Source organism: Ammospiza caudacuta, chromosome 16, assembly GCF_027887145.1.
Source record: "Ammospiza caudacuta isolate bAmmCau1 chromosome 16, bAmmCau1.pri, whole genome shotgun sequence".
Classification (NCBI taxonomy): domain Eukaryota; kingdom Metazoa; phylum Chordata; class Aves; order Passeriformes; family Passerellidae; genus Ammospiza; species Ammospiza caudacuta.
Window position 1 is genome coordinate 3,263,928 of NC_080608.1, and position 25,725 is coordinate 3,289,652.

Sequence of the window (25,725 nt, forward strand, 5' to 3'; positions counted from 1 at the left end):
TTGGGGTGAGTTTCATCATAATAAAGTCCTCCTTTTTCTCCCTATAGCAAATGTTCTCAACTTTTCTTGGGATTGTTGAGCATCTCATGGGATTACAGTGGGTCAATGCTCTCCCAGAGGGAAGGATGGGTGGCTGGATCAGGCCTCTCTCCCAGTTTCTGGGAGAGAAATGGTGCCTACACCTACAACCCTCAGTTCTGCCTTCCCCTGGTCTGGAAGTTGACATTAGCAGACAGGAGATAGGCAGATGTAGATGATTTTTAAGGTTTCTTCCAATCTGAGCCATTCTCTGATTCTGTGGTCAATGTCCAGGCTGGAGTCTCAGACTGAGTGTTGGGCTTTGCTTTTTCCACACAATTCCTGTGTTCATCATTCATCACCTGCTATTCTCACACCTGGGGCTGTGATGGTGTCCCCTTGGTGCCAGGAGTCTGGTGTGTCCTGGGGTAGGGCTGGCTCCTGCCCCACATGAACATCCCCAAACTGAACAAACCAAATCCTGGCAGGGAAGACATGGAGGTGGGAAAAACTGATTGCAATGGGTTTTTTGGCATTTGTGGGGCTTTTGTGAAACACCTGATTGTTGCAGGGAAGGAATGTCCCACACAGAGGAACCAGGGTAGAGCTGAGAAGGGCTGGGGAAGGTGGGGAACACCCTGGAAATGCATGCATGGTTCTGAGGCTGGCCTGAAATGGGCAAGAGCTTAGCACAGCCCTGTGCTGGATAACACAGGGAATGGCTGGGCCTGTCCTAGGTTGGATATCAGGGAAAGGTTCTTCCCCAGAGGGTGCTGGGGGCACTGAACAGGGAATGGGCACAGCCCCCAGGCTGCCAGAGCTCCAGGAGCCTTTGGATAATGCTCCCAGGCAGAGGGGGGGATTGTTGGGGTGTCTGTGCAGAGCCAGGTGTTGGAGTCAATGCTTCCCCCTCCAGCTCAGCACGTTCTGTGTCTCTGCTTTGTTCCTCCTCACACCAAAAACCCCACATGGGATTTGCAGGAACACATCTTCAGCTTTCACAGAGGGGTCTGAGCATCTGTAACCTGTGGAGGATGCTGAAGAAGGACAGCCTGGCTGCCAGTCCTTGCAGAAGAGCTGCAGGGCTGCCTGAGGAGGAGAGGGACCTTGGGACACTGCCCTGTGCACCAGGCAGGGCTCTGTGCCAGCAGCTCCCTTGGCAGAGGCCAGCAGAGACCTGAGAGGTGCTTTGTTTTCAGGCATCTCTGGGAAATTGCAGGAACAGAATTTAAGGAGGTAAAAGAGAAACCAGCCCCCACAGCACTTGCCTGAGGAATGAAAACCTCTGATGGTGCTGCTGAGCTCTTGTGGGATCCAGACAGGGTGGGATCCAGGCTGAGCTCAGATTCTCCATCTCACTGCCAGGATGGCAAATATGATGGGTTTTCACAGCAAGGAGGGAGGGGAGAGATGGGCTTTAAAGAAACCACAGATCTCCCGGGTCCCTGCCAGCAGTTACCCTCAACTGAAGGAAAATATTTTTAAAATCGTTTATTTCGGCTTCATTCTCTCAAAGTCAATGTTCAGGTTGCTCTGGTAACTGCACCAAGGACCTTGCTTTATTTATTTCATATGTCAAAATGCCCAAGGACCTATAGAAAATAATGATTTTCCGTTTATATGGGAAGAACAGCATAAAGGGGGGAGAGGGATTTAGTCCTAAAGCATTTCTTAAATGATAAGAGAAAAGCAAGTGTCTCAAGTGATGAAAACAAGAGTTAGGCTGAACAACAGGAAAAATACTGCTCAAAGGAGATGTGACCAGTGCCTTTTTTTGAGGCTAAGTGTTCTGGACTTCAAAATGCCTCAGAGATGAAGAAAACCCTAATTTTTCTAAATTACCCCAGAGGCCTCACAGGTATCTTGCACTGAATTTCTCAGTGAGAGAACTGCTGTGGTCTCGCTGAGATTTCAGCCTACAAAACCAGACAAGGATTAGCAACTCAGCTGCCTGGGCATGAAAGTGCCCTTTCTGCTGAGGGCCAGGGCAGAGCAGGCAAGCTCCAGATCAAGTTATGCTATCGGGTATCTCCTTCCTTTGCAGGCAGAACCTCAGTTGCTGTCTGAGCAAAATGATAGGGAGAGGGGAAATTCCACAGAGATTTATGTCAAAAGATGAGAGAAGTCAGGTGGTTTCCCTGCTCCTCTGAGCAGCTTCCTGAATTTAAAATGCTGCTCTTCCCTCTGCCTGGGAAACACTTATGCTCCCTTCTACCTCCCCCTGCATTTCTCTGCAGTTGGGCACGGTCACCAATCAGGAGGAGAGAGAAAGGCTTCAGAAACATCTGAGACCAAAAATCCACAGAAAATCACGCTTAGAGGGGAGGAAATACAAGAAAGTGAATGGTCCCTGAGCCCTCTGTGTGCACCGCGGCCCCGCAATGGGAACGCCGCTCTGAGAGCGCTCCCAGCGAGGGGAGAGCAGCGCTCGGGGCTGGCAGCAGGAGCCGCAGAGCCCCGGCTGCGTGTGCGGGGCTGTGCCCCGTGTGCCAGCGGTGGGACAGCGCTGCCTGCCGCCCCGAGCCGGGCAAACACCAGCAGAGGCGACGCCCCACGCCTGGGCTGGGCTGGGCACAGCCGCTCTGCTCCCTTCCCGCTTTTCCTGATGGTTCTGGCTGCGCTATGTTAAATGGAAAGCAAATCCCGATCCTGCCATCTGTGCTGCTTTGCTCTCACTGATGGGCTCAAAGACACAGCTCTTGACATCTCATGAGGTTTGCTGGAGGGTTTCCCTGGGGGTCTAAAGGCTCTGGGGCCATTGCAGTCTGCGCCCAGAGCCATCGCCCTGCCGCCTCCAGGTCACCTCCGTGGGATGGGGCTATGGCCGCTCCCCTTCAGCGCGGAATCCAGTGCAACAACAAGCACCACAAAATCCCCTGCTGCTGCTAACTGAGCATCTCGGCTCCCTCCCGCACTGCCTGGGCAAGCGAGGCTTTGGGAGCGCATATGCCTCAGGATCAGCCTCGAAAATAAACCCAAACAAGCACCTTTTGGGGCTTAAAGCGACTCCTCCTGGAAGCCACTGCAGGGAAAAGCATTTGTTTATTAACGAGAGGCAGCAGGAACAGGGCATGAAAGGCGGCTTTGTCTCCCCGGCCGCTGCGTGTTCCGTTTGTCTCTATGTTAATGCCTTTCCTTCAGGTGTGCAGGGAATCTCGGGCACAAATCTCCCAGCTCCATAAAACCATCGGGCACAGAGGAATCCCCGGCTCCCGAGCCCTGCGCATCGCGGAACCCCCGTGTCACCTGCAGCCGCCCCCAATGAGCGCATCCTTGGTTTGCTCTGCGGGGAAAAGGGGGGCTCTGCGAGCGCCGGGGGGCTGCGGAGGGGCCGCCTCCATGGCCGGGCGGAGGGAGCGCGATCTGCCTCCATCCCCGAGGACCCCAGGGACGCGGGGATCCCCTCCGCAGCGGGCATCCCCGAGGGGAGTCCCCCGGCAGGGAATCACCTTTCCGGGGGGGTGCGGGGTCAGCATCCCGGGGGCAGGGGCGGCTTTGGAGCATCCCGCCTCCTCCCCGCGCCGCGCCGCGCCGCGCCACTGCCTGTGCCGGTGCCGGTGCCGCGGCCGCGCCGTGCCGTGCCGGTGCCGTGCCCTGCCGTGCCGCTCCGTGCCGGTGCCGTGCCGCCCCGCGCCGTGCCGTGCCGTGCCGTGCCGCCCCGCGTCGCGCCGCTCCGCTCCGCCCCGCCGCGCCCGCCGCGCCGCAGCCCCGCAGCCCGGCCCCGCAGCCCGGCCGCCGCCGCAGGGCCGGCGGGCAGCGAGCGGCAGCCGGCGGCATGAGGCGCGACCCGGCGCCCGGCTTCTCCATGCTGCTCTTCGGCGTCTCCCTCGCCTGCTACTCGCCCAGCCTCAAGTCGGTGCAGGACCAGGCGTACACGGCGGCGGTGGTGCTGGAGGGCAAGGTGCAGTCCGTGGGCCCCCCCGCCGGCGGCAATGACAGCCGCGGCGCCGGGCCCGCCGGGGGTGTCCTGGTCAAGGTGCTCGACCTGTGGCCCCTCAACAGCGGGGGGCTGCAGCGGGAGCAGCTCATCAGCGTGGGCTCCAAGGCGCCCTGCTTCAAAGTGAAGCGCAACCACCGCTACATCTTCTTCCTGGAGCCCACCGAGGAGCCGCTCGTCTTCCGCACCGCCTTCGCTCCGCTCGACACCAGCGGCAAGAACCTCAAGCGGGACGTGGCGCGGATCCTCTGCGCCGACTGCGGTACGGGCCGCGCCGCGGCGGCGGGGGGCGGCGGGGGGCGATGGCGGAGCGGCGCCGGGGGGCGATGGCGGAGCGGCGCCGGGGAGCGCTGGCCCGCGTCCCGGGCAGCCGCGGGGCGACAGGTCCGCACCGCTCGGACCTGCGGGGGACGGGTGCCCGGCGATCGGCTCCCCACTTCAGCCCCGGTGGGCCCCGGGAGCCGCGCCTGCACCGGGGGAGAGGCGATGCGATGCGATGCGATGCGATGCGATGCGATGCGATGCATACGATACGATGCGCTCCGCGCGGCCCGGCCGCCGCAGCCGCGCTGCCCCCAGCCCCCGGGCCCGGGGCTCCTCGCTCGCCCCGCTCAATGTCCCGCAGCCCCGGGCCGGCCCCGCGCCAGCAGCGCAGCCCCGGGCCCGGTGCGGAGAGTGCCCGCAGCCCGCGGCCGCCCGGTGGTGCCGTTCAGGAGCCCCCGCTCTGAGCGCGGTCCCGGTGCTCTCCCCTCGGGGGTCTCGGCTGTTTTAGCCCTGCCGGGAGAGCTCCCGGCCTGCGGGGCTCCGGTGGCTCCGGCCGCGACCCCCGCCCCGGGCGCGCTCCCCGCTGCGGAGGGGCCGGGCCCGGGATGCGGGGCTGGGACAGGGGCAGCGCTCCAGGTGTGCCCTAAGAGCCGGGAAGTTTTGCTTCTTCCAAAATAACGGCCTCGCGGGGGGGAAGTTGGTTTTTCTTTTGTTCGTTCCGCGCATTTCGGTGTCTCCGATCGCGGCTCTCGTGCGGTGGCTGGTGCTGTTCTTCCAGCACCTCTGGAAACGCGGTTATGAAATGACTTCAGCGAGAAGCGCTCGCCGGAGCGTCCCTGCTTTTGTTCCTGGGTTTTCCTCGCTGTCCTCTGGCAGGTGAGCACCTGCGAAGGGCTGGGCGGCGGGGACCGGGCGAGGACAATGCCTGCATTTTCCCAGGGTTTGGATCCGAGCTGACAAAAATGCACGGCTGGCCCTTCATCCAGCCTGAATGCTGGATACTGTGTCACAAAATCTGGAGAAGGATGGTGTTAACCCGGAGAGCTCTGAGCGCCGTGCCCTCAGCAGGGGTTTGGATTCCTCGTGTTTGCTGTGTTACGAGGATACACAGGGTGTAGCTCCAGGGAATCCAGGCAACCCACTCAATGTCAGTACACTGCATCCTCATCAGGCTAATTGGCCTTTTGCCTCATTAAAAGCAAGGTACTTTGTCAAGTTATACTTAGCCCTGAAATGACCATATGTGTTCTGCTCCGTGGTGGGTGTTGTTGTGGTATTAACTGGGTGTTTCTGGGGCAAATACTCTGCCTTTTGGGACTGCTGACCCCACATTGTGAAAGCCAGACCTGTCTCTTTTTTTAGTTATCCAAAAGATAAATTTAGAAGCTTGCGTTTCCTGGGAGAAAGGTGGAACCTTGCATATCATAATAATGTTGTTGAGGAAAATGGGCTAGGACTGTGTGCAAGAAAACTAATTTGGGAGACACTAATTTCATGTGCATCTGTATATGGGCCATTGTGGACAGAGAGGATTTAGTGAAAGAGCTGTGGTAGAGACGAGAGGAAAGTAAATGGGGGAATTTCTCAGGACTGTGGTCTCGCTGTCAGGGCAAAACACAGCAAAAGGTATGTGACTTTTATTGTTTTTAATTTATTTTTTAAATCAAAAAGGATTCTGAGCCTGTGCATCTCTGAGCAGCAGGGTTTGGCTTGAAGGGGAATGAGGCTGCTCCGTGGCATCCTGGCTCAGGCCCAAAGCGTTAATGTGTGGGCTGATGTAACAACAAGTTAAGGGTTGTCATTCTGTCGTGACACCTCCTTGGAGCTGATGCTTTTGTTTCTGTGTGGCTCTGACGGGCTCATTCGGCTTCCCTGGCTGAGGGACGCTGCAGATTGGTGGGAGCCTCGTCTCAGCAGAGCTCGATGGCAGATTCCAAAGGAAAAATAAAAGCTGGTGGTGGGGAAATGTCATAGCTGTGGTTTGGTTTGGTGATGAAGATGAAATGGGAGCCTCAGCTTGCTGAACTGGTGGTTCCCTGAGCACTTCATGCTCTTGGTCCAGCTGGGAGGTTACACCTACTTCTGAAGGTGACTTTCCTGGCAGGAAAGTCTGATTTGTAGCACCCGAGCTGCTGGGAAGGTGTGGGAACTGGGAACCGATGGTTTGCCTTCCTGCTCTGTGCTTTGTGCTGGGAGGGGAGGTCCAAAAGGGTGCAGGGGTATTGCTGCTCATGGGGGTGATGAGAACTCCAGAGCTGGCAGGGGGTGAGGGGCACTCTGAGGGACAGCTGGGCTGCAGCTGTGTCAGGGATGTTACAGAGCTGGGGGACACATGCTGGGGTCACTTTGGAGCAGGAAGGGAGAACTGTGGCTCTGATCGCTCCAATCCCCCCACTCCCAAAGATGGAGGCCTCACAGGACCATCTTCTCCCTGCTCTGGCTCTATGCCTGGGTCTGTTTTCCAGTGATTCATCCCCTTCTCACTGGCTGAGATGCTGTGTGTCTCCTGCTCTTGCTGCGTGCTGAGGTCTGGGATGAGATGCAGGACCAGACCTGAGATGGGAGCATCCCTGTCCCTCTCCAAGGAGCAGCCTCTGCTATTTGCACATCTCACTTAGAGGAGAGAAAGTGGGTGCTGAGACTCTGCACAGGACCCAGACCCTCTCTGAGCAGAGCCAGGAGGACTGAGGTGAGAGCAGGCTGGCCTGGGGTGCGGGGACAGAGCAGGAATGCCAGTCTGAGTGCCTGCTGTGTGGGGTCTGAGCTGGGCTGCTTCTTGTGTGCCCCTGAGCAGGGGCACACAAGATCCAGGGAGGGGATTCTCACTTTGGCCATCTCACTGCTGGGCAGGCTCTGAAGGCTGGAACTTCCCCACCTGCAGACCCCAGAGGGTGCAGCCTCTGCAGCTCTGCCCAGCCATGGTTTTCATCCCTCTGGCACACAGGGAGCAGCTGCTCCTGGGGCCTGGCATCCTGCAGGTCTCACCACCCACTTGTCCATCTTGAAACCTCTTTTGCACTGGGAGTATTATTGGGGTTTTTTTTCATGCTGTTATATAACGATTCCTGTTATTGCTTCTCCTCCTGTCTCTTTTCTTTGTATCTTCTAGCTCCTTAATTTTGGATGGTCTCATATCTCTTTTGTGCCTACACACACAGATCAAGGAGGAGGAAATAGGTGCAAGGCACGGTGCTGGCTCTCACTGGTGAAGGAGCTGGTGGCATTATCCCCACTGGAGCAGCTCCTGATCTGAATCCACAAAGGGGCTTGTGGCCCTCATCCTCCTGCTCTTTTGGGGTGCCTTGTGTCAGTATCTCCTTCCCACTCTGCCTGAGTCCCCTCTACCTGTGTGAAACATTTATGTGCAAATATTTTGCACACAGGAGAGTGGGGATTTAACCTGTCCAGTCTCTCTTCTTTCACAGAGGAACAAATGTCTCCCTGCCTCCATATGCAGTGAGTTGCAAAGCAGCTTTAATTAGAGCTTTTACGTCTCCTGAAGCACCTCACCGAAAACGCTGCTGAGCTCCAGGACGAGCTCTGCCACTCGCCTGTAGGATTAGCTAGCTTAGCCTGGGCAGGTAATCTGGTGGTGGCAGATCCCTGGGAGGATTTGCAGGCAGAGGACCTGTTGTTGTAGCTGGTACTTCTTGTGAGATGAGGTATTTATTTTATTTCATTTCTAGTTCAAAGGGGTCTTGGTCCCAGTGTGAATCAGGAAAGTGCTGGGGCTGTGGCATTGGCCTCAGTGGGCACATAATGCTGGGAGCTGTTTATGCTGGAGCCAGGTTGGTTGGAGCTGGCCTGTGAGGGGAGGAAGGAGGCCGGATTTTGAAGTGCCCGCTGGAAAATACAGCCCTCTGGATTACAGTGTAGGTGTTGCTGCCTGAAATAGCACTGGCAACTTTGGACCAGCAGCTCATGCAAAAATATCCCTCCTCACTATCCTGCAGATCATTGGAAGGCAGGCAGGCACAGGGGAGGGGTGTGGGTGGGCTCCAGCCGCTGGTGATGGTACTCTGCCTTCATCCCAGGACAGCTGTGGAACACAGAGCAGTAAAGCTGGATTATCTCACACACCACCTTGCTAATTAGAGCTGTCTGAAGCTGTTTCTCACCACCTTCAGAAAATCACACTTCTTTGGGTTTGCAGAAGAGCAAAAACTTTCTTCCTTCTTGCCTTGAGTTTCTGCAGATGGGGAATGGTCACTGTGCTGCAGACAGCTGTGACCTCTCACAAGGGTGGCACAGTTCTGGGTGCTCTCTTAAATCCTCTCATACAGGATTTGGTCTGGAGTGGACCTGGAGGACCTGGCTGGGTCCTCGTGGCCAGGTCAGCTCCTTGTCTCCCAGATGAGCCAGCCAGGAACTGGCAGCTGGAATTTTGCTCTGCCAATGCTGCAGGTCCAAGTGACTTCAGTGGTGCCTGACACAACAGAGCTTTTCCCCTCCCAGACATGTGCCATGTGTGGAGCAAAGCCTGGCTAGCTTCTCAGTCCCCCTTTCAGAAATGTTTGACTAAATAAAGCATCTCCCCGAGGATCTCCATGAGTAAGACGAGACTAAAACAGCTCCTGAGTGATCCCAGCAGTGCTGATTTCTCTATCTGGGGCTGCTCCATGTCCAGCCCAGGCCTCAGCTTCTGCTTGGTGGCTCTTTGTGCTCCTCCAGCTAACAGCCCTTAGAGATGGGCCCTGAGGCAGAACGCCCTTTCTAAATCACAGGCGACACCTTGACTTGGGTTTGGATCTGGATCAGAAACTGGTGCATGCTTGGGAGCACAGAGGCAATAAACTGCATCCCAGGCAAAAAGGGAGCCATGCTCTGCCACAGCTGAGGTCCCTGCTTCGTTTGGGCTGTGTGAGATGCACCATGGGCACCAGGGCCTGGAGCCTTCACTTGGCACACCCCAAAGTGCCACAAGGGATGGGTTTTGGTGCCATGCTGCTGGGCTGAGGGTGCCTCTCCCAGCAGGCTGGAGGGGTGCTTGTGACACGCCTCCTATGCAGAGCAGCTGCTGCTTTGCCAGGTTTGGGGCACTGCATGCTGCTGCCGGAGCCATCTCATGTCCACTCCCCTCCCGAGTCAACGTGTGACGCTGCTGAGTGGAAATGAGGGCTGGGCTGGCCCTGGCACGGCACCTGGGTTCCTGCAGGTCAGCTGTGCTGGCCCAGGGCAGGTGAGGGTGCAGATGCAGGGAGAAGCACGGAGCTGAGTGATGCCCTTGGGCAGGAGCAGCTCCAGGACACCGATCATGGGGGCAGCAGGCTCGGGAGGCTGCGAGCCCGTGGGCGACTCCGGTCGTCTGAGGAGTTGTCACTGCAGAGGAGCCTGGTGACAAAGCTGGGAGGTGAGGAAGAGCCTCCGCTGAGCCGGGGGCTCCGGGGCTGTCTGGCAGCTCCTGTTGGTGCTCCTGTGCCCGGTGTGAGCCTGGTGTGAGCCTGGTGTGAGCCTGGTCAGCACTGCTGGGAGCTGGGCTGGGGGCAGCAGAGCTGTCAGCACACCCTGCCCCTCTCTGCTGCTCAGAGGAGGCTGCCAGGATGTGAGTTCACCCCTCCCCAAGTGCTGGAGTGCCCTGTGGTGCCCAAACTGTGCTGTTTGAAGGCAAAGGCTGTGCCCTGCTGCCCAGTGAGGTCTCTCTGTGCTCTGGGCTGCTCTGTCTAGTGCAGATGGCTGTCACAGACATCTTTTATGAAAAATCCTTTCCTGAGGATTTTTCCTCCTGAGAAGCTGAGAAGCCTCAAGAACAAAATGTAAACAATGGTTATCTGCTGCTGTGGAATGCAACAGGTAAATCTGTAATTAGTCTCTAATGCAGTTGTTTCTAATTAATGGCCAATCACAGTCAGCTGGCTCAGACTCTCTATCAAAGCCACAAGCCTTTGTTATCATTCCTTCTTTTCTATCCTTAGCTAGCCTTCTGAGGAAATCTTTTCTTCTATTTTTTTTAGTATAGCTTTAACATAATATATATCATAAAATAATAAATCAAGCCTTCTGAAACATGGAGTCAGATCCTCGTCTCTTCCCTCATCCTCGGAACCCCGTGAACACGGTCACAGATGGCAGAGGATGTCTGTCCTGTCCTGTCCTGTCCTGTCCTGTCCTGTCCTCGGGGGGGCTCAGTGGATGTGTGCAATGAGGGGAGGCTCTGGAGGAAATTCATCTCCCTGCAAACTTTGGCAGCCTGGCATCTGTTTTCCTGCTGAATTGGGTGTGCAGCAATGGAACCCCAGCACCTCCCAGCACTCAGACCTCAGGAGAGGTCTGCCAACTGCCCAAAATTTGGGGCTAGAGTACTGAGCCTGTGAAGATAGGCTAGAGATCAAAAGGAAGATGAATCACCGTGCTGCTCTTTGCTCAAGGACCGTGCTCCAAGAGCTTGGCTGCTGCAGCTTGGGGCTGGGCTGTGTGCTGCAAAGGCTGGGCTGAATGGGCAGTAAAAACTGCTCTTGTTGAATCCCCATGGTCCAGCTCTGCTCTGGATAAGACCCTGACCAGTCTGGAAGATGGAAAATATAAGGTACCCCAGAAGATTGGTCCTAGAGGGGAGCACATGGTTTGCATCTTGAATGTTGTAGCTCAGGGACAAGGTTCTTCTGCCCACAGCAACTCTCTCTGGCCTGGACAGTCCTTGGGTTCCCTTTGTTGCAGTTGGTGGCCACAGTGGCTCTCTCTGGTCTCCCCCTGCCCCACACCCAATGCCTGCAGCGGGACCGTGCCTTCCTTCCCTGTTCCTGTCACTGTGGGCTGGCCTCAGGAGGGCAGCTGAGTTCATCCCTGCAGGCTGTAGCATGTGTTCTGGTTTTGCAGGAATAACACCTCATCTTTGGTGACCTCCTGGGGCAGAGCTGGCTGCTGCTGTCTCTGTGCACAGCTCCTCTCTGTGGTGGGACACACGTGCCTGATGAGCAGGGATGTGTCACACTTGTGACAGAGCCCTCAGCTCCCACCCTGCTGCCCCCCTCTCTGTCCCTGTCCTTCGCCCTCCTGATGAAGGTGAGAGCTCTGGGAAAGCCTTCCCAGTGGGCTCAGGGGCTGGAAATGAGCCTGTAGGATCTGCGGGTGAGAGCACAGCCTCGGGGCTGATGGAAAGCAGATCTTGGATGTGATGGTTTTCTAGGGCAGGTCTAGATGGGCAGTGCTGTGCCTGATGGCTTGTGGAAAGGCTGAGGAGGATGGGAATGCTTTGCAGAGCCTGTGGAAGGACACACTGTGCTACTTCGTGGCAGAGCTAGGCAGGTCCTGCCAGTGTGGGGTCGGAAGGCAGGTATTTGCATTCATTATCATCAATCACTGCTCCTCCACTCTCTCTAATGGCTCAGTAATGACCAAACGCTGCTCAGGAGCCTCTCGGTGGTCTCAGGGCAGGCAGATGGCTTGGCAGGAGGGTAGGGACAGGAATTAGGTCTGATTTCTGGGCTGCCTCAAAGCTGGCAGTGATGCAGGAGCCCTGGCTGCTGCCCTGGCCCAGCCTGTCCCCGCTGGACCCTGCTCCTGCTGCTTGGGATGGGCAGCCTGGGACAGACCAAGGGGACACCAGCACCAGGCACAGCCTCGGCTGCCAGCCCGAGGCACTGGGATGTGGCCTGTGCCATCACACAGAGCTGTGTGGGTGTGTGATTAGCAAAACGCTCATCAGCGCTGGGAGTGTGACAGGGAGCAGGAGCCACGGGTCAGGATGCCTTGCTTGGGGGTTGGATCTTCCACAGGGGTCCATGGGATGGGGTAACAGCAAGGGGAGGAGAGAGTGCTCCTCACCCTCTAGGTGTTCCCCTCCCACCTCTCCAGTCTTCCTCAGCTTCTCTTCCATGTGTTGTGGTGCAGACGAGAAAAGGGATGTGGTTGTTTGGCTGAGTGTCCCCATGGCTGCTGTCAGCCTGCAGCCAGGCTGGCCCGTGCTGGGAGCCCAGCTGAAACCACCAGCACCCCTGGGAACATCCTCTGCCAGTGGGGTCTCAGCCACCTTCTCCCTGTGTGAAGGATCTGTCTCCCCATCCTGGCTGCCAGGCTGGCTCAGCCCCAGCCCTGGACTCCATGGGAGCTGCCTGGGTAGGCTGGTGGGATCTGAGGAACATCAGGGACTCCTCTCATGGGGTGATGGAACACTCACTGCCTGATGAGGCTGGTGGGATCTGGGGAACATCAGGGACTCCTCTCATGGGGTGATGGGACACTCACTGCCTGCCTGGGCCAGAATGAAGCAGAAATTTCTGTCCTTGGGGGACCTGGCACAGACAGCTTTGAGAAGAGCTGGAAACCCTTTCTTACAGCACTGGAGAGCCTCAATCCCACAGATACATCCCCAAATACGCAGAGCTGAGGCAGCAAGAAGGAGCTGGAGGAGTTTCCCTGCCAGGTCCTTCCTGCAGCTCCTGGCTTGCCTTGGCACTCTGTGTGTGCATGCAGAGTGTGTGCATCACCATTCCAGCAGCAACACTCAGCCCTGCTGATGGGCAAACATCAAATGAGCTCCATCCCCCAGTGATGCCCTGACCTTGAGTGTTCCCAGAAGATGCCGTGCTGTCAGAAATGGGGTTGCAGCTGGGGTGGAGGTCTGGGGTGCACCAGGATTGCTTTTCTCTGGTACTTTCTGCCCAGGATGGTGATTTAAGCTGGTTCTCCTGGTGTGGGGGACACCAGAGGCTGGATGGCTGGTGGTTTGTAGGGTGGCTGTCATTGTTCCTTGGACATTCAGGCACAACAACAGCTGCAAGTTCTGGAAAATGCTGCAGAACCCACAGGCCAGCTGATGCCTAAATAGGATTACAGGGAAGGAGGGGAAAACCCAGTAGGGGTCAGGTATTCGAGTGGATTTGGGAGGCTCAGATGCAGCGGAGATTCTGGAGAAGGCCTTGAGGGTTTTGAACATTGAGCAGGATATAGCAGTAGATGTAGGATGGTTTGGATGGAAATTAGGGTTTTTTCTATACAAGAGCTGGGGTGCTGATGGGAGGCAGCAGGCAGGGGGTCATCCAAAAGTCCTCTTGCACCCAGAGCCTCACTGTAGGTGCTGTGGGGCATTGAGGGGAAGGATCAGGGGATCTCTGAGGCCATGCCTGCATGAACAGCAGGGTTGGGGTGCAGCTGCTGATTCTGCAGCTCCCCAAATACCTCAATGCCAGAAGGGATGGGCTGCACTGGGTGAGGCACTGCCCATGCTGGGTGCTAGCCCCAGGAGAGATGTGCTGTGACCAGGAATTGCTCTGATCTCCATCACCTGGACCAGGAGAAGGAGCTTTGTGGCCCATTCCAGCGTGGGGATGTTCTGGGTGGGGGCTGCTCAGGGCAGGGTGCTCCCCACACTCCCTGCAGCCAGGGCTGTTTGTGTGGCTTTGTGCTCTGGAGGGAACCAAGGCAGGCAAGGGGAATGTGCTTGAGACTTGGTTCAGGTCCCACCTGTGCCACTGATCGCAGGAAATCTCCTCAGCATCCCCGCGCTGTGGTTCCCTGCCTGACAAGCAGGAGGGATGTTGCTTTGCATGCGCTTCTAGGGAGCAGGCAGAAACTGCTGGTGTGCTGGGTTCCCAACAGTGTGTCAGCCCCAGAAATCACCAGAAATGGAAACAAACCCCTCCCCTCCCTCCAGCACCGTCCATGGCCCGGGGTGCTGCCCTGGCAGACCCAGCTATGAAGGAAGCAGATCCTGCAGGGGCTCTCTGTGCTCTTGGGGGCATCTGAGCTGGTATTTGGGGTTAGAGGCCTCTCCTTGTTCCTCAAAAGGGTCTGCAAGAGACCTGTAAAGCATCACCAGCAGAGTGCTGTCTCTCCTTGGGTGGCCACCTCGTTTCCCAGCCAAGCTCAGCTCCCAGCAGAGGTGTCAGATCCACAAGGACAGAAACTGGTGGTGCCCAGCCCTGCCTCTGATGTGCAGCAGCACTCTCCATCTGTGTGGGGGAGCTGTGACGTGTGAGGAGCCGATTCCTGTCAGTCCATTCCTGGTGACATGCAGGCTCCTGGCAGCCAGGCTGTTCTCCTGGTGCTCAGCACAAGCTGGGAGTGCCCATGGCAAGCAGGGATCCCCGAGGGCACTCGAGGCTGTGTGATGGTGTGCAGAGAGGATTCCCCAGGCTGCTGGAGGGCTGAGAGCTCTGTGCTGCTCTCTGTGGTGAGGCAGGCTGCTCTGCTGGTGCCTGAGAACTTCTGTAGCTGCTGCATGGAGCTGAGACATCAGGGTGTGTTTTGTGGCTTGAAATGACCCTCAGAGCTGCCAGCAGGACCCATTCCCCAGTCCTGTGGGGTGCCACGTGTCAGCGTCACTTGGCAGGTGTGAAAAACACCAATCATTTGTTTTTAAAATTTTAAAACTTTAATAGTAATAAAGTGGTTATAAAAATACTAATGCAATTAGAGTAATAATAATTTGGGCAATTTGAATTAGGACAATATGAGACAACAAATACAAAGAGTTATGGACGTCCGGGTGCCTTTTCTGGGTAGCACGAGCCTGAAAAAGGACCCACGTTAACAGAGGATTAACCCTTAAAAGCAATGGCCTGTTGCATATTCATACACCTCATACATGATGCATAAATTCCATTCAACCACAGGATTCCGTCTGGTCATCATCAACTTCTTCTTCTGAATCCTAACAGTGCCTTTGAGGCAGGAAGAAGTTCGTTTCTTCTGATAAGAGGGCAATAAATTCTCTTTCTCTGAAAGATTCAGGTGTCCTGTGGCTGCTATCTCGCTGCCAGTCCTTTCTTTAAAAAAAGTATCCTACATAGCATCGTTTCTATTTTAACAATTTTTATAACCTAAAACTATATTTAACACAGTACTTAAGAGAATTAACACAGCATTACTTTCTAACACAACACATATAAAATTCATTTTAATATTTGGGAATGCCAAGCATAAAATACACACATTTTTCACACAGGGGATCCAGACCCATCCAGGCAGGGTTTACCTCAGCAGGCTCTGCCCAGGGAGAGCACAGACAATGCACTGTCTGCCTTTGCTGAGGCAGCAAATCCCTCCTGCCTGGGGCTGCAGACGGCTCCAGGCCTCCCCTCCCTTGCCAGGCACTGCAGGCTGGATCCCCTCCTGCTCTGTGGCGTCAGGGCAGGGGCAGGGAGCCCTGAGCTGTCACATAGGACAGCAGAGTGTGAGGAAGCAGAGGGAATCCTGCCTGCAGTGAGATACACCTGTGGGGAAAAGAGCTGAGCGTGCCAAGAACACACATGATGTCACCGCAGCCAGACAGGTAACGGGATAAAATCACTGCAGGAAGGAGGCAACGGATGTTTCTTTGAGCAAGGAGAGGAAATGCCTTCCTGTGGTGAAGTGTGATGGGCAATGAGACCAGCAAATGTAATTTTTAGGTGTTAAAGCATCCAGGAGAGGAGCTGGTAACTCCCAAATCATAAATACATGGAGAAGGGCAGATGGGCACACTGGAAGGTGCACTGGGAAGCTGTGACCTTTCGAAGCCTTCCTGCTGGGATGGTGGCTGTGGTTTTCCCTCCCTGGCTGATGCTGACACCTGCCTGTTGTCCATGCTGGATGCTGGATGATGCCAGCAGAAGCTCCTGCGGCTGGAGGTGGCTCCTCAAGCCATGGTGGCAGACAGCTCTGAGCTGGAGAGAAGGGCCTGGTGCTCTCCTCTGCTCTGGGGGCTGGGGAGGTGTGTGCTGGGTGTGCTCTGGTGTAGGGTGGCTGGTCGGGGTCTCTGCTGCTCGGAGTGACCCCAAGATGTGTTAGAAAGTCTCTTTTCCTGGTCCAGCAGTCAAAGAATGAGTCAGAGCCCTTCATTTCTCAGTCTCAAGGTTGTTTATTGTATCTTATCTATAAAATTCTTTCTCCTGCCCTGCCGAGGTCCATCCAGCAGGACAGTTCCAGGCACTCTGCCTGCCCCAGGGCAGTGTTATGTCTTTATACTAAAAACTACCTGTACAATGTTTACAATAACTTCCCAATACCTATCATCTATGTTAGACAGTGAGCTTCTACTCTAAACCAATCTAAAAGTGCCAACATCACAGCAGAAGATGGAGGCCAAGAAGAAGAAGGAGAAAGGCTCAACATGCCCAGATTCCTCCATCTTTCCCCCTGAACCCCCATACCAAAAACCCTAAAATCTACTTTTCCACTCCATGATAAATTCTCTATCATTCTACCTAAACTGTTGTGGCTTGCTGATCTTCATATAAGGTTGGTAATTTGCTCCATGGGTCATAATGAAACCCACAGGTGTTTTTGGGCTCTGTGCCAGGGTCCCTGAGCCCCCTGGCAGGGTCCTGGCCATCCTGGACAGCCAGAGGGATGTCCTGAGTCCTGACAGTGGCACCTTAAGGAGAGGTCACTCAGTCCCTGCCCCTGCACAGATGCCTGCAGGCCCTGTGGGCCCTCCTTGCAGCAAGAGGAATGCTGAGGCCTCGTGGGCAGAGCTGTTCTCCAGCTGGGATGTTTCCTTATGTTGCACAAGATTTACTGAAAGCCTCGTGTGAACCTGCTGGGAGGGGGTGCATGGATGAGTTCCTTTTCCCATCATCTCCTCTGTAACTCAGTGGCCTTTCCCAGCATTCGGCCTTCGGGGAATTTCCCACCCCTCAGGCCATGTCCCAGAGCCAGGAGAGCAGGACCAGCCCTGGGCAGGCAATCCAGCCCTTGGTGCTTCACTTGTGGGGTGAAATTGAACCTGACCTGGAGCACAGCTCAGCTGAGCCCTGCCCAGGCTCTGACTGTGGCCCAAGGAGGCTGCAGGGCCCAAGGTGTCTCATTCTCCATTCCAGGATGCAGAGGGTCAGTCCAGGGCCTTTCCAGAGATCCCAGCAGTGTGGGCAGAGCTGGAACTGGAGCTCCTGTGGGCTGGGGGTGTGAGGAGCAGGTTCAGCCATGTCTCACTCTGCCAGCTCTGCTGTCACCAGGGACAAAGCCTGGGCCATGGCACAGCCCAGGCACGGCACAGCCCAGGCATGGAACAGCTCCAGGGATGGCACAGCCCAGCCATGGCACAGCCCAGCCATGGCACACCTGCAGCCAGGCTGGAGGAGGGATGGGTGGTCAGGGGATTGGGGAGTGCCTGCATGTGATAACCACGCACTGGGCATCTCCTGCTAAAAACTAAATTGTACCAGGTGTGTTGTGCTCCCAGGAGAGTTATCAGATCAGTGTGGAGCCTGTGGAACACAGATCCATGTCCCTGGGGCAGAAAGCTGCCCAGCAGTGGGGCCCGGAGGTTTGGAGATGTTTGCTGTAGCAAGCACACACCTGCCAGCAAGTGAGGCTGGGAATAGGATTTTATTTTATCTGGAGCAGTTTTATGCTGGGCTGAACTCATCTTCTGTTGGAGAGGGGGGAAACAGGAGAAAGGGGGGTCATCCTTTAGCTGCTGCACTTGAGGGAGACCCTCCTCCTTGAATTCTTATTTTCATGGATTATATTCTTCAAAATAATGAGGGTTTTTCTCCTTCTCTCTGTAACGGGTGACACGGGAAACCCTTCTGCAAGGAAGTAAATTCTGCCTGTCACGGTGGCTTTCATTTGGCAGTGTTGAATTTCCTTCCATGCTGCTGTTGTCTTTCTCTTTTCCCCCTTCTCTCCCGCCCACACACTCTCTTTTCCATCGTACATCCTCAGCTTTCAGAATGATAATTGCAGCTGAGTGAAGAAAACCCTAACGTGTTTTGAAGGATGGCTTCAGTGCCTTTTTCTGCAGTGTTCTCTGAGTCTGCACCCTGTTTGAGAATTGAAGGTGTTTCAATGACCTTTTTTTCCATTTAGACCTATTTTTTGAGGATATTTCCTGCAAGTTCCTGGAAAGCTCTTTCTTTCCTTTTCCAAAAGCAGCTGTGTGAGCTGTGGGGGCTCAGCTAGGAGAAAAGGAGGCTCAGGTTTGTTCTCTGCAATTCTCTGACAGGTGGGGTGGAGCTTGGGGGGATCGGGTTGGTCTCTTCTCCCAGGTAACACGCGGCTTAAGATGTGCCATGGGAGGTTTAAATTGGATATTGGGGAGAATTTCTTCACTGAAAGGATGGTCAGGAATTGAAACTGGCTGCTCAGGACAGTGGTGGAGTCACCATCCTTAGAAATGTTGAAAAAATGTGTAGATGTGGCACTTGGGGACGTGGTTTAGTGGTGAACATGGTGGTGCTGTGTAGGGGGATACAGTGTGGGTAAATGAAGGTGGTATAGAATGTAATCTTATCCCCCAAAGAGTTGCAGCTGCACCAATTACTAAAGATCAGGAGCAGGCCTGATGTTAACAGGCCACACCTGTAGCCAATAAGAACAGTGCTATAAAAGAGTGGATTGGTGAGATCTGGAGTCAGAGGATGGTTACTGCAAGGATCAAGAACAGTCAGTGCTTAGAGGAGTTGCCTGTGAGAAACATTGAGGAGGTATGAAACTCTGCTGATACGGAACCCTTCCAATGTAATGATAAGAGAACTCTTCATATATAAGACAACAGTGCTGGGTTAAGAGTTGAACTTTCTGGTCTTGGAGCTCTTTTCCAATCATAGCAATTCTGTGATTCCACTCATGGTGGGACTGCAAGCACAGTGATGCCTCTGCCCATGCACCATGTCCTGGGACAAGCAGGACAGAGGAGCCCTGCCTGGGGCTCCTGGCCCAGCCTAGAGCTGCTGCTCAGAGCTCTGTGAGCAGCTGCTGTACCAAGGGGGACTGTGCACAGGGGCTGTGCCTTGCTGACCACTATTGCCAGCCTGTGAGCTGTTCCCCAGGTGTTCCTTTGGCCCAAGCCCTTGGCCACAGGCTGTGTTGTGGCCAGAGCAGCCCTTCCCAGCCCAGTACACTGGATGTGCTTTGGAGAGCTGCCAGACCAGCAAACCCACACTGGCTGTGGCCATCCTGCACTCACAGCTGAGTCTGGCTTGGCAAAAGGTGCAGGCTGGCTCAGAGAGGAGCTGGGGAGGGAGAAGTGGCTGGGGAGAGGCCATGCCAGGCAGGTGGCTGTGGTGTCAGTGCATGAGGGCTGCCCTCCCCTACCACTGACCCTGCTGTGCCTCGGCTGCTGCAGTGGGAGCTCCCTGGGGCTGCTGGCAGATGTAGCACTGTGGCTGCTGCCTGGGCTTTGCATCCCTCTCAGTGGAGATCAGAGTCCTTGCAGAAGCCTTCAGAGTCTCATCAGTGTCACTGTGCTGGTAGCTGAGACAGCTCTGTGCTCCAGGGCGAGACGTGCTCAAAGGCAGAAATACCCTGGGGCAACCTGGGGAACAGAAGCCACCATCAGCTGCAGCTGTAGGGTGTCGGGTGACCTTTTTTCTCCCCTGAGCAATCTTGCTGGGGGGCAGTGGAGGCCCCTTGATGCTGAGATGCTGCACTGAGGCACCCAGCAGCGTGTTCTGTGTGTCAGGAGCTGCCTGCAGCGTGCGCGGGTGTGCATGGCAGGGAAGTGAGGCAGCTTTGCCACAACCCATTCCCAAACCTTTCCTAGCTCCACCTGGCTGCTTACCCAGCCAGCAGAGGCAAGGCGACCGTGCCTCCTGCCCATGGATGTGGGGATCTTTCCCTCCCCTCCCCCTGCAATCAGATGCTTGCAAAGCAGAGCTCGCACTCCATCAGCCGTGGGTGTCTATAAAAAGCCTCCCTGGGGTTGCGATTGGGTGGGTTGGCTGTGCCACGTGGCTCCTCGTAAGGCCCGTGTTGCTGAGCAAGTGGCATTCCACTTATTTTTGGCATTAATAGTCTTTAGTTAATACATAAATTCAGCTTAAATTCTGGATGGAGGATAAATCCCAAGTGGAGGCTGTGCTAATAAGATGACAGACGCTCCGGGGAGCCTGGGATGCTGTCAGCCTGTGAGATCCAGAGCAGCAGCAACACCAGGGCCTGAAAAGTTACCACCAGTTCTCTGACTCAATTACACAAGGGTTAGGCAGGTGTCTGAGGTTTTCGCTCACCAGAGGTGAAAAAAAAGCTCACTTTAACTGCTGGAGCTGAACTCATTATAGCAAATCCCCCCATGAGATCCCCCCATCCCACCTGGTATGTGGAGGGAAGGAGTCAAAGCCTCAGTTCAGGTCTGACCACTGCAGAACACCCTCATCTCAGCAGTGTCCTCACAGGCACACCTAGCCTGAGCTCCTCTGCTCTGCCTCACTCTTGCTGACCCCCTGTCAGTCCTCCCAGACATTCCCTACATGCTGGTGCATCCCAGGGGAACTTCAGCCCAGATCTGGGGGTGTTGAGGGCTGCACCCCAATGGCCGTGTCCTTCCAGAGTCACACATCTGCATCCCAATGGCTGTGTCCTTCCAGAGTCACACATCTGCATCCCAATGGCTGTGTCCCTGTCCTTCCAGAGTCACACATCTGCATCCCAATGGCTGTGTCCCTGTCCTTCCAGAGTCACACATCTGCATCCCAATGGCTGTGTCCTTGTCCTTCCAGAGTCACACACCCCTGTGAGAACCTGGCAGGAAAACCACGGCCAAGCCATGCAGAGTGTGGGACCTCGGAGCTCTGACCTTGGGCTCTGCTCCATGGCTTGGTGCTGTCCCCTGAAGCAGGGTCTGGCGGTGCCAGCAGGCTGTCCCAGAGTTTTGTGGCATTGTGCTCCTCAGGGCTGTGCAAATGTGGCAGGATGGAGGGTCCCAAGCCTGTATTCACCATACCCATGATGGTTTTGAGAGTTAAGGCTGGAGCTGAGTTGTGTCCCTGCCCCAGCAGGCCTTGCTCAGCAGCACCAGTACCTGGTGCCTTGCTCACCGTCCTGCTGCCCACCACACCTGCCCAGGGGGCTGCTGATGGCTCTGCAGCCCAGCAGGGGAACAAACCCCTCCTCATATCCTTCCCATGACCATGCTGGAGCTGTGTCAGACTGACAGGCCAAGAGGGAGGTGCTCACTCCCATCTCCAGCTGCGTCCTGAGCTCCTCCCCACTTTTATCTGACTGCTGTGAGATGAAATCCAGAATACTTTCCATACTTTTTGAGAAATGCCCTTGTGAAGAAGCAGGTTTCCAGGAACCTTTCCAAGGGGGGGTGCTGCATTGATGGTCTGCCAGCCTGCCCCACTCCTTCCCTGCCCTGTCCCTTCCCTCAGAGTTGGGGTGCAGGGTGTATGCCACTCTCAAGGAGAGGTGTCCAGGTGACTGAGCCACAAACCCCATGGCTAAGGGGTGGGTTGCCAACTCCTGAAAGGGTCCTCATTGTGTTTTCATGAATTTCAATTCTTACCAGAGCTGAAAAGGGAAGTTATCCAGGTATAGAAGAACACCAGTTGGTCCCAGTCTCTCCTTCCTCACCTTGTGCATGAGGTCAGCCCCTACATGTGTAATTCTTTAACCCCTTTCAAGGAAGAAAAGAGTTTAAAGAAATTTTCCAGTCTCAGATCTGGGGAACTTCAGGTTTCATTTGCAGTCAGGACTGATGTTCCAGCACTAGCCTCATAAAATGGGGGGAGTCAGAGGGAATTCCTTTCCCCATGTTCCTTGCTGTGGATTTCCATCCCACTCTGCTTCTATCATCTGCAGTTTCCATCTGAAGGAACGACAAGGGAAACCTCAGTTGTTTTGTTTTTGGGGACAAGGGTTTGCAGCCACATTGTTTTCCCATATTTTTGGCTCAGGGGAGGTGGGGCTCATTTCAAAGCCTGTGTGTTGTAGCTGGGAAAGCCCTGGCTGGTGGCACTGGTGGTTACCCCTGATTCACAACACGAGGGAGTGAAGTCCCAGCTGCAGCGTCTGGGCAAGGTGTAACAGCCAGGAGGCTCTGTGCAGAGCTGTAGGTGGATGCAGCTATTCCTCTCCTCTCCTCTCTTCCCCCACATCTGTGTTCCCATCTGGGACCTGCCTTGGGGACGCATCACGCTGCAGTGGAAGCTGCAGCATGAGCTGATGCGGGGGCGGCCCTGGGATGCTCCTCTCTTGGAGCAGGGGCCTCAGGGAAGTGTGTGTGTGTGTGTGTGTCCCTGTGCTTGTGCCAGAGGCTTCCTTTGGAGCCAGAAATGATCAGTGCTGGGGGGGTGGGAGGGAGGAATCCCAGCATCTTCCTACCCGGTCGCTGGCAAATCGACTCTGAGGATTGGTGGTTGCTAGGCACAGGGCTGGCCAATGGGGGCACAGTGGTCCAGGCACGGCCGGGACATCCTGGCTGGGGCTGGCACCCGTGTCCCGAGAGGACAAACCGTGGCAAGGGACAGCAAGGCACAGGAGGGAGCATTTGGCATGCAGGGTGAGTCCAGGCTGAGCAGAGCTGCGGGGTTTTGTGCCTTGAATTCTTCCCTTCAGGCACTCCCATCCCTGCTGCCTTCTGGCCCCTTTTAGTCTGAATCCTCCATCACTACCCTGTGTATCCTGAGCTCTGGGGACGGTGAGAGTCCTCCCCACCCCTCTGCTCTGCCCCAGAGAGAGCTGACAGCGAGGTGGCTCTCACCTGGAAAAGCCCAACAACAACTCTCTCAATAAACCACTAAATGAGGCAGAATAAAGAGAGTACCTAGTGAGTAAATAAAACATCCCTCCAGATGCTGGCACCCACATTTGTGCAGCATCAGACAGACTCTGGGCAGATTTCTCCCACTTCTCAGAGCAGATCCAAGCCAGGGAAGGAAGCTCTCCCTTTTGGTCATTCATTATATCATTTCCTTCCAAGAAAACAATTGTCAAGGGTGTTCTCACAAGGACTCCTTGCTGCACTGTTAAAAACAGGCAGGGCCACACAGGTGGTTCATCTGCTGTGCTGGAGTGGGAGCTGCCATGGGCTGGAGCTTTTCCCATGGGTGAGGGACGTGTGTGGCACAGCCCAGCCTGGAATGTGCTCAGTACACCCAGCACAGCCTGGGCATGGGTGTACTCAGCTCATAGGTGCACCATAACTCCTCAAGGCACAGTGGTCTCCTGCTCATCATCAATGCACTCCAGTGGCTGAAGCACTCCTGAAATGTGGGATGCCTTGTGACAAAGGCTGGAGAGGAATCTTGAACAAGGAGTGACAGCACAAAGGGGAATGGCAGTTGGGATGGGGCAGGAGGCAAGCCAAGGATGGGAAAATAGCTGATAACTTCGGGAGAGAGTGGCCTCTGTGACCACTCCCAGCTCGTGATGGGTTTGGATTAGCCCTGGAATCAGGGCAGGGATGTGGGGACAAGCACAGGCAGGGCAGCCAGTCCTGCTCTGCCTTTGCTCTGTCACTGTCCCTGCTCCGTGGGGCTGCACTAATCCCCGCCAGGAAAAGCAGGAGGGAGCTGTGCTTTGATGGAGACAAGGAACGGTTTAGAGGGAATTAGAAGGGATTTGTGTTGGTGGAAGAAAACACAGTAAGCGTGGCTGGCCTGGGTCAGGGCACTGGGCTGTGCAGGGGTCCAGCCCTGAGGAGCTGCTGTGATGGCAAGGGGGCTTCTCAACAGAGTTCTCCTTAAAACCACTCTTCCCAGAGGTGTACGACTGCTCATGAATCTTAATTATCTTGTAGAAGTTTTATGGTGACTGGAAGAAGCTTGAGAGGATGAGCAAGCAAAGCTCATCCCATCTGGAGATGAGTGAAAATGTCCCAGCATTTACTTAGCATCTTTTCTGCGTGCTTGAAATTCACCTCCCAGCTTTAGGTTGTCCATCTCTCAGTTCTGCACTGTTTTGAGCTAGCTACAAGAAGAAGCCAAAAATGTCTGTTTGCAGGTCTCCCTGAAGGCTTCTCCCAGTTAAAGCTTGGTTCCAGTTAGACCATGGACTGGTTGCTGTGGGTGAAAAAGCTGACAGTCTGTTGCTCCCTGGTGCAGCATTGTCCCTCCTGGCTGGCTGCATGTGATGGGGCAGCATGTGGGATGGACAGACTGCAATCCACCATCCTGGGAGCCTGCAGGGGCTCACAGGCATCCTCTGTTCCCCTTGGCTTGCCTGCACAGGAGGCAGGGGCGCTGCTGATCCCGAGCACTCCGGTTGCTGATGGCCATGGAGAGCATCCTGCTGGCCCCGCAGCTCCTGCCTGTCACCCCCAGCTGTGGCTGCACCAGCAGCTGGGCCGAGTTGTTGGAGCAGCTTCACTTCACAGCTCAGAGAACGCCAGGACGTGGCAGTGTCTGGAAAAACACGGGCAGGCTGCTCCTGAGGATCGGGACCGGGGTGGGCGGGAGCTGACAGCAGCTCAGCATCGCAGCTGCCCCCGGGCTGCTGCACACACCACTGGCACCTTCAGAGCTCCCAGCCTGGCAGGGAGACCTGTCCAAGCTCCCCGAGGGGTCTGGCAGGACTTGCTCACTCAGAAATCACAGGCTGGTCCTGGCAAGCAGGGATGTAGGAGGCAGCTGGACGATTTTTCTTTTTTTCTTTTTTTTTTCTTTTCTTTTTTTTTTTAATGAGATGCTATTTTGTGTCTGTATTTAGATGTTTATTAGTTTTTATTTATTATATTTTTAATTTATTTATTTAATTTATTTTTATTTAATTTATTAGGTTTTATTTATTTTATTATATATAATATATATAATTTATTATATACATTTTATATATTATATATTATATATATTAAATTATATATATTATATATAGAACTGTGAGTTCTATAGTCTTTTATTCTAATAAACTAAAAATGGACATGCGTTTTTTAAATAAGGTTTTTTAAAGGATAAATTGTTTCATTAAGAAATGATACTTAAATTATTTTTATTTTTAACTGAATAGTTATCTATTTGTGGTTTGTAAGTGGTCTGGGCTTGCACCCCAGTGTTGTGGTGCAGGGCAGGGTCTGGGGGGTGTCCCAGTGCTGGACAGAGCTGCACTGCAGAGTGTTCCTCCTGCATTGAAAGGGATGGAGAGGGGCCGGGCAGGGGCTGCCATCAGGGGCCAACCCTGCTGTCCCCAGGGGGGTCTGCAGTGACAAGGTGCTTGGAGGTGGCCCTGTGCTCTGCTCTGAGCATGAGGAATGTCCCTGCTCTGCTCTTCAGGCAGCATCTTTGGGAAGAGATGGCAGGACAGGAAGGAAGAGAATAAAGGACGGCACATGTGAGGAAGCAGCAGAGAGAGGGGTGCAGAAAGCTGGTGGAGATGTGGTGGGGGTAGACAAGGGAACCCAATGATTAAAATTATTTCCCCTGATTCTGCAGAAGGGTCAGAACCCTGGTGTGGCTCTCCTCCAGGTCACGAAGCCAAGGCTCCTTTGGAGGAGGTGCAGTCCTGGGATGCTCCTGGGCATCATATTTGACGGTCCAGGCGTCTCTGCTTCCCTGAGCAGCCTCCTTGAGCACTTGTGTCCAGCCCAGAGCCGTGACAGAGTGATTTGTCAGTGGCCCTGTCAGATGCTGAGGCCTCGTTCCACTGAGAAGGGATTTTAGGCTGTGACATGCACTCAGATTCCCATTTAGCTGCCAGCTCCAGCTGGCTGCTGCTTTCCTGCTGCTGGAGAATAGGGTGAGGGATGGACTGACCTGTGTTTTATTGGATCTACCTAATTTTTAATGATTTATTTGCTGCAGAGAAAACAAACTGGGGCAGGAATTGGGCTACTCAGATAGACACTTGTTTTTTATTGCAGACTGGGCCTGCTGGGGTTCCCTGTGCTTCAGGACGATGGGGAAAACTTGGCTCTCCTGTCCCACTGGGTG

The 25,725-nt window shown here is 54.9% G+C and overlaps 1 protein-coding gene across 1 annotated transcript in view; it reads left to right on the forward strand.

Moving 5' to 3' along the window:
• Positions 1-3,778: 3,778 nt before the first annotated feature.
• NRG2 (neuregulin 2) overlaps positions 3,779-25,725 on the forward strand; it is a 159,286-nt gene continuing 137,339 nt past the window's right edge. Inside the window, exon 1 of the mRNA XM_058815351.1 lies at positions 3,779-4,217. Coding sequence (XP_058671334.1) covers positions 3,794-4,217 — 424 coding nt within the window. The 5' untranslated portion in view covers positions 3,779-3,793. The remainder of the gene's footprint in view (positions 4,218-25,725) is intronic.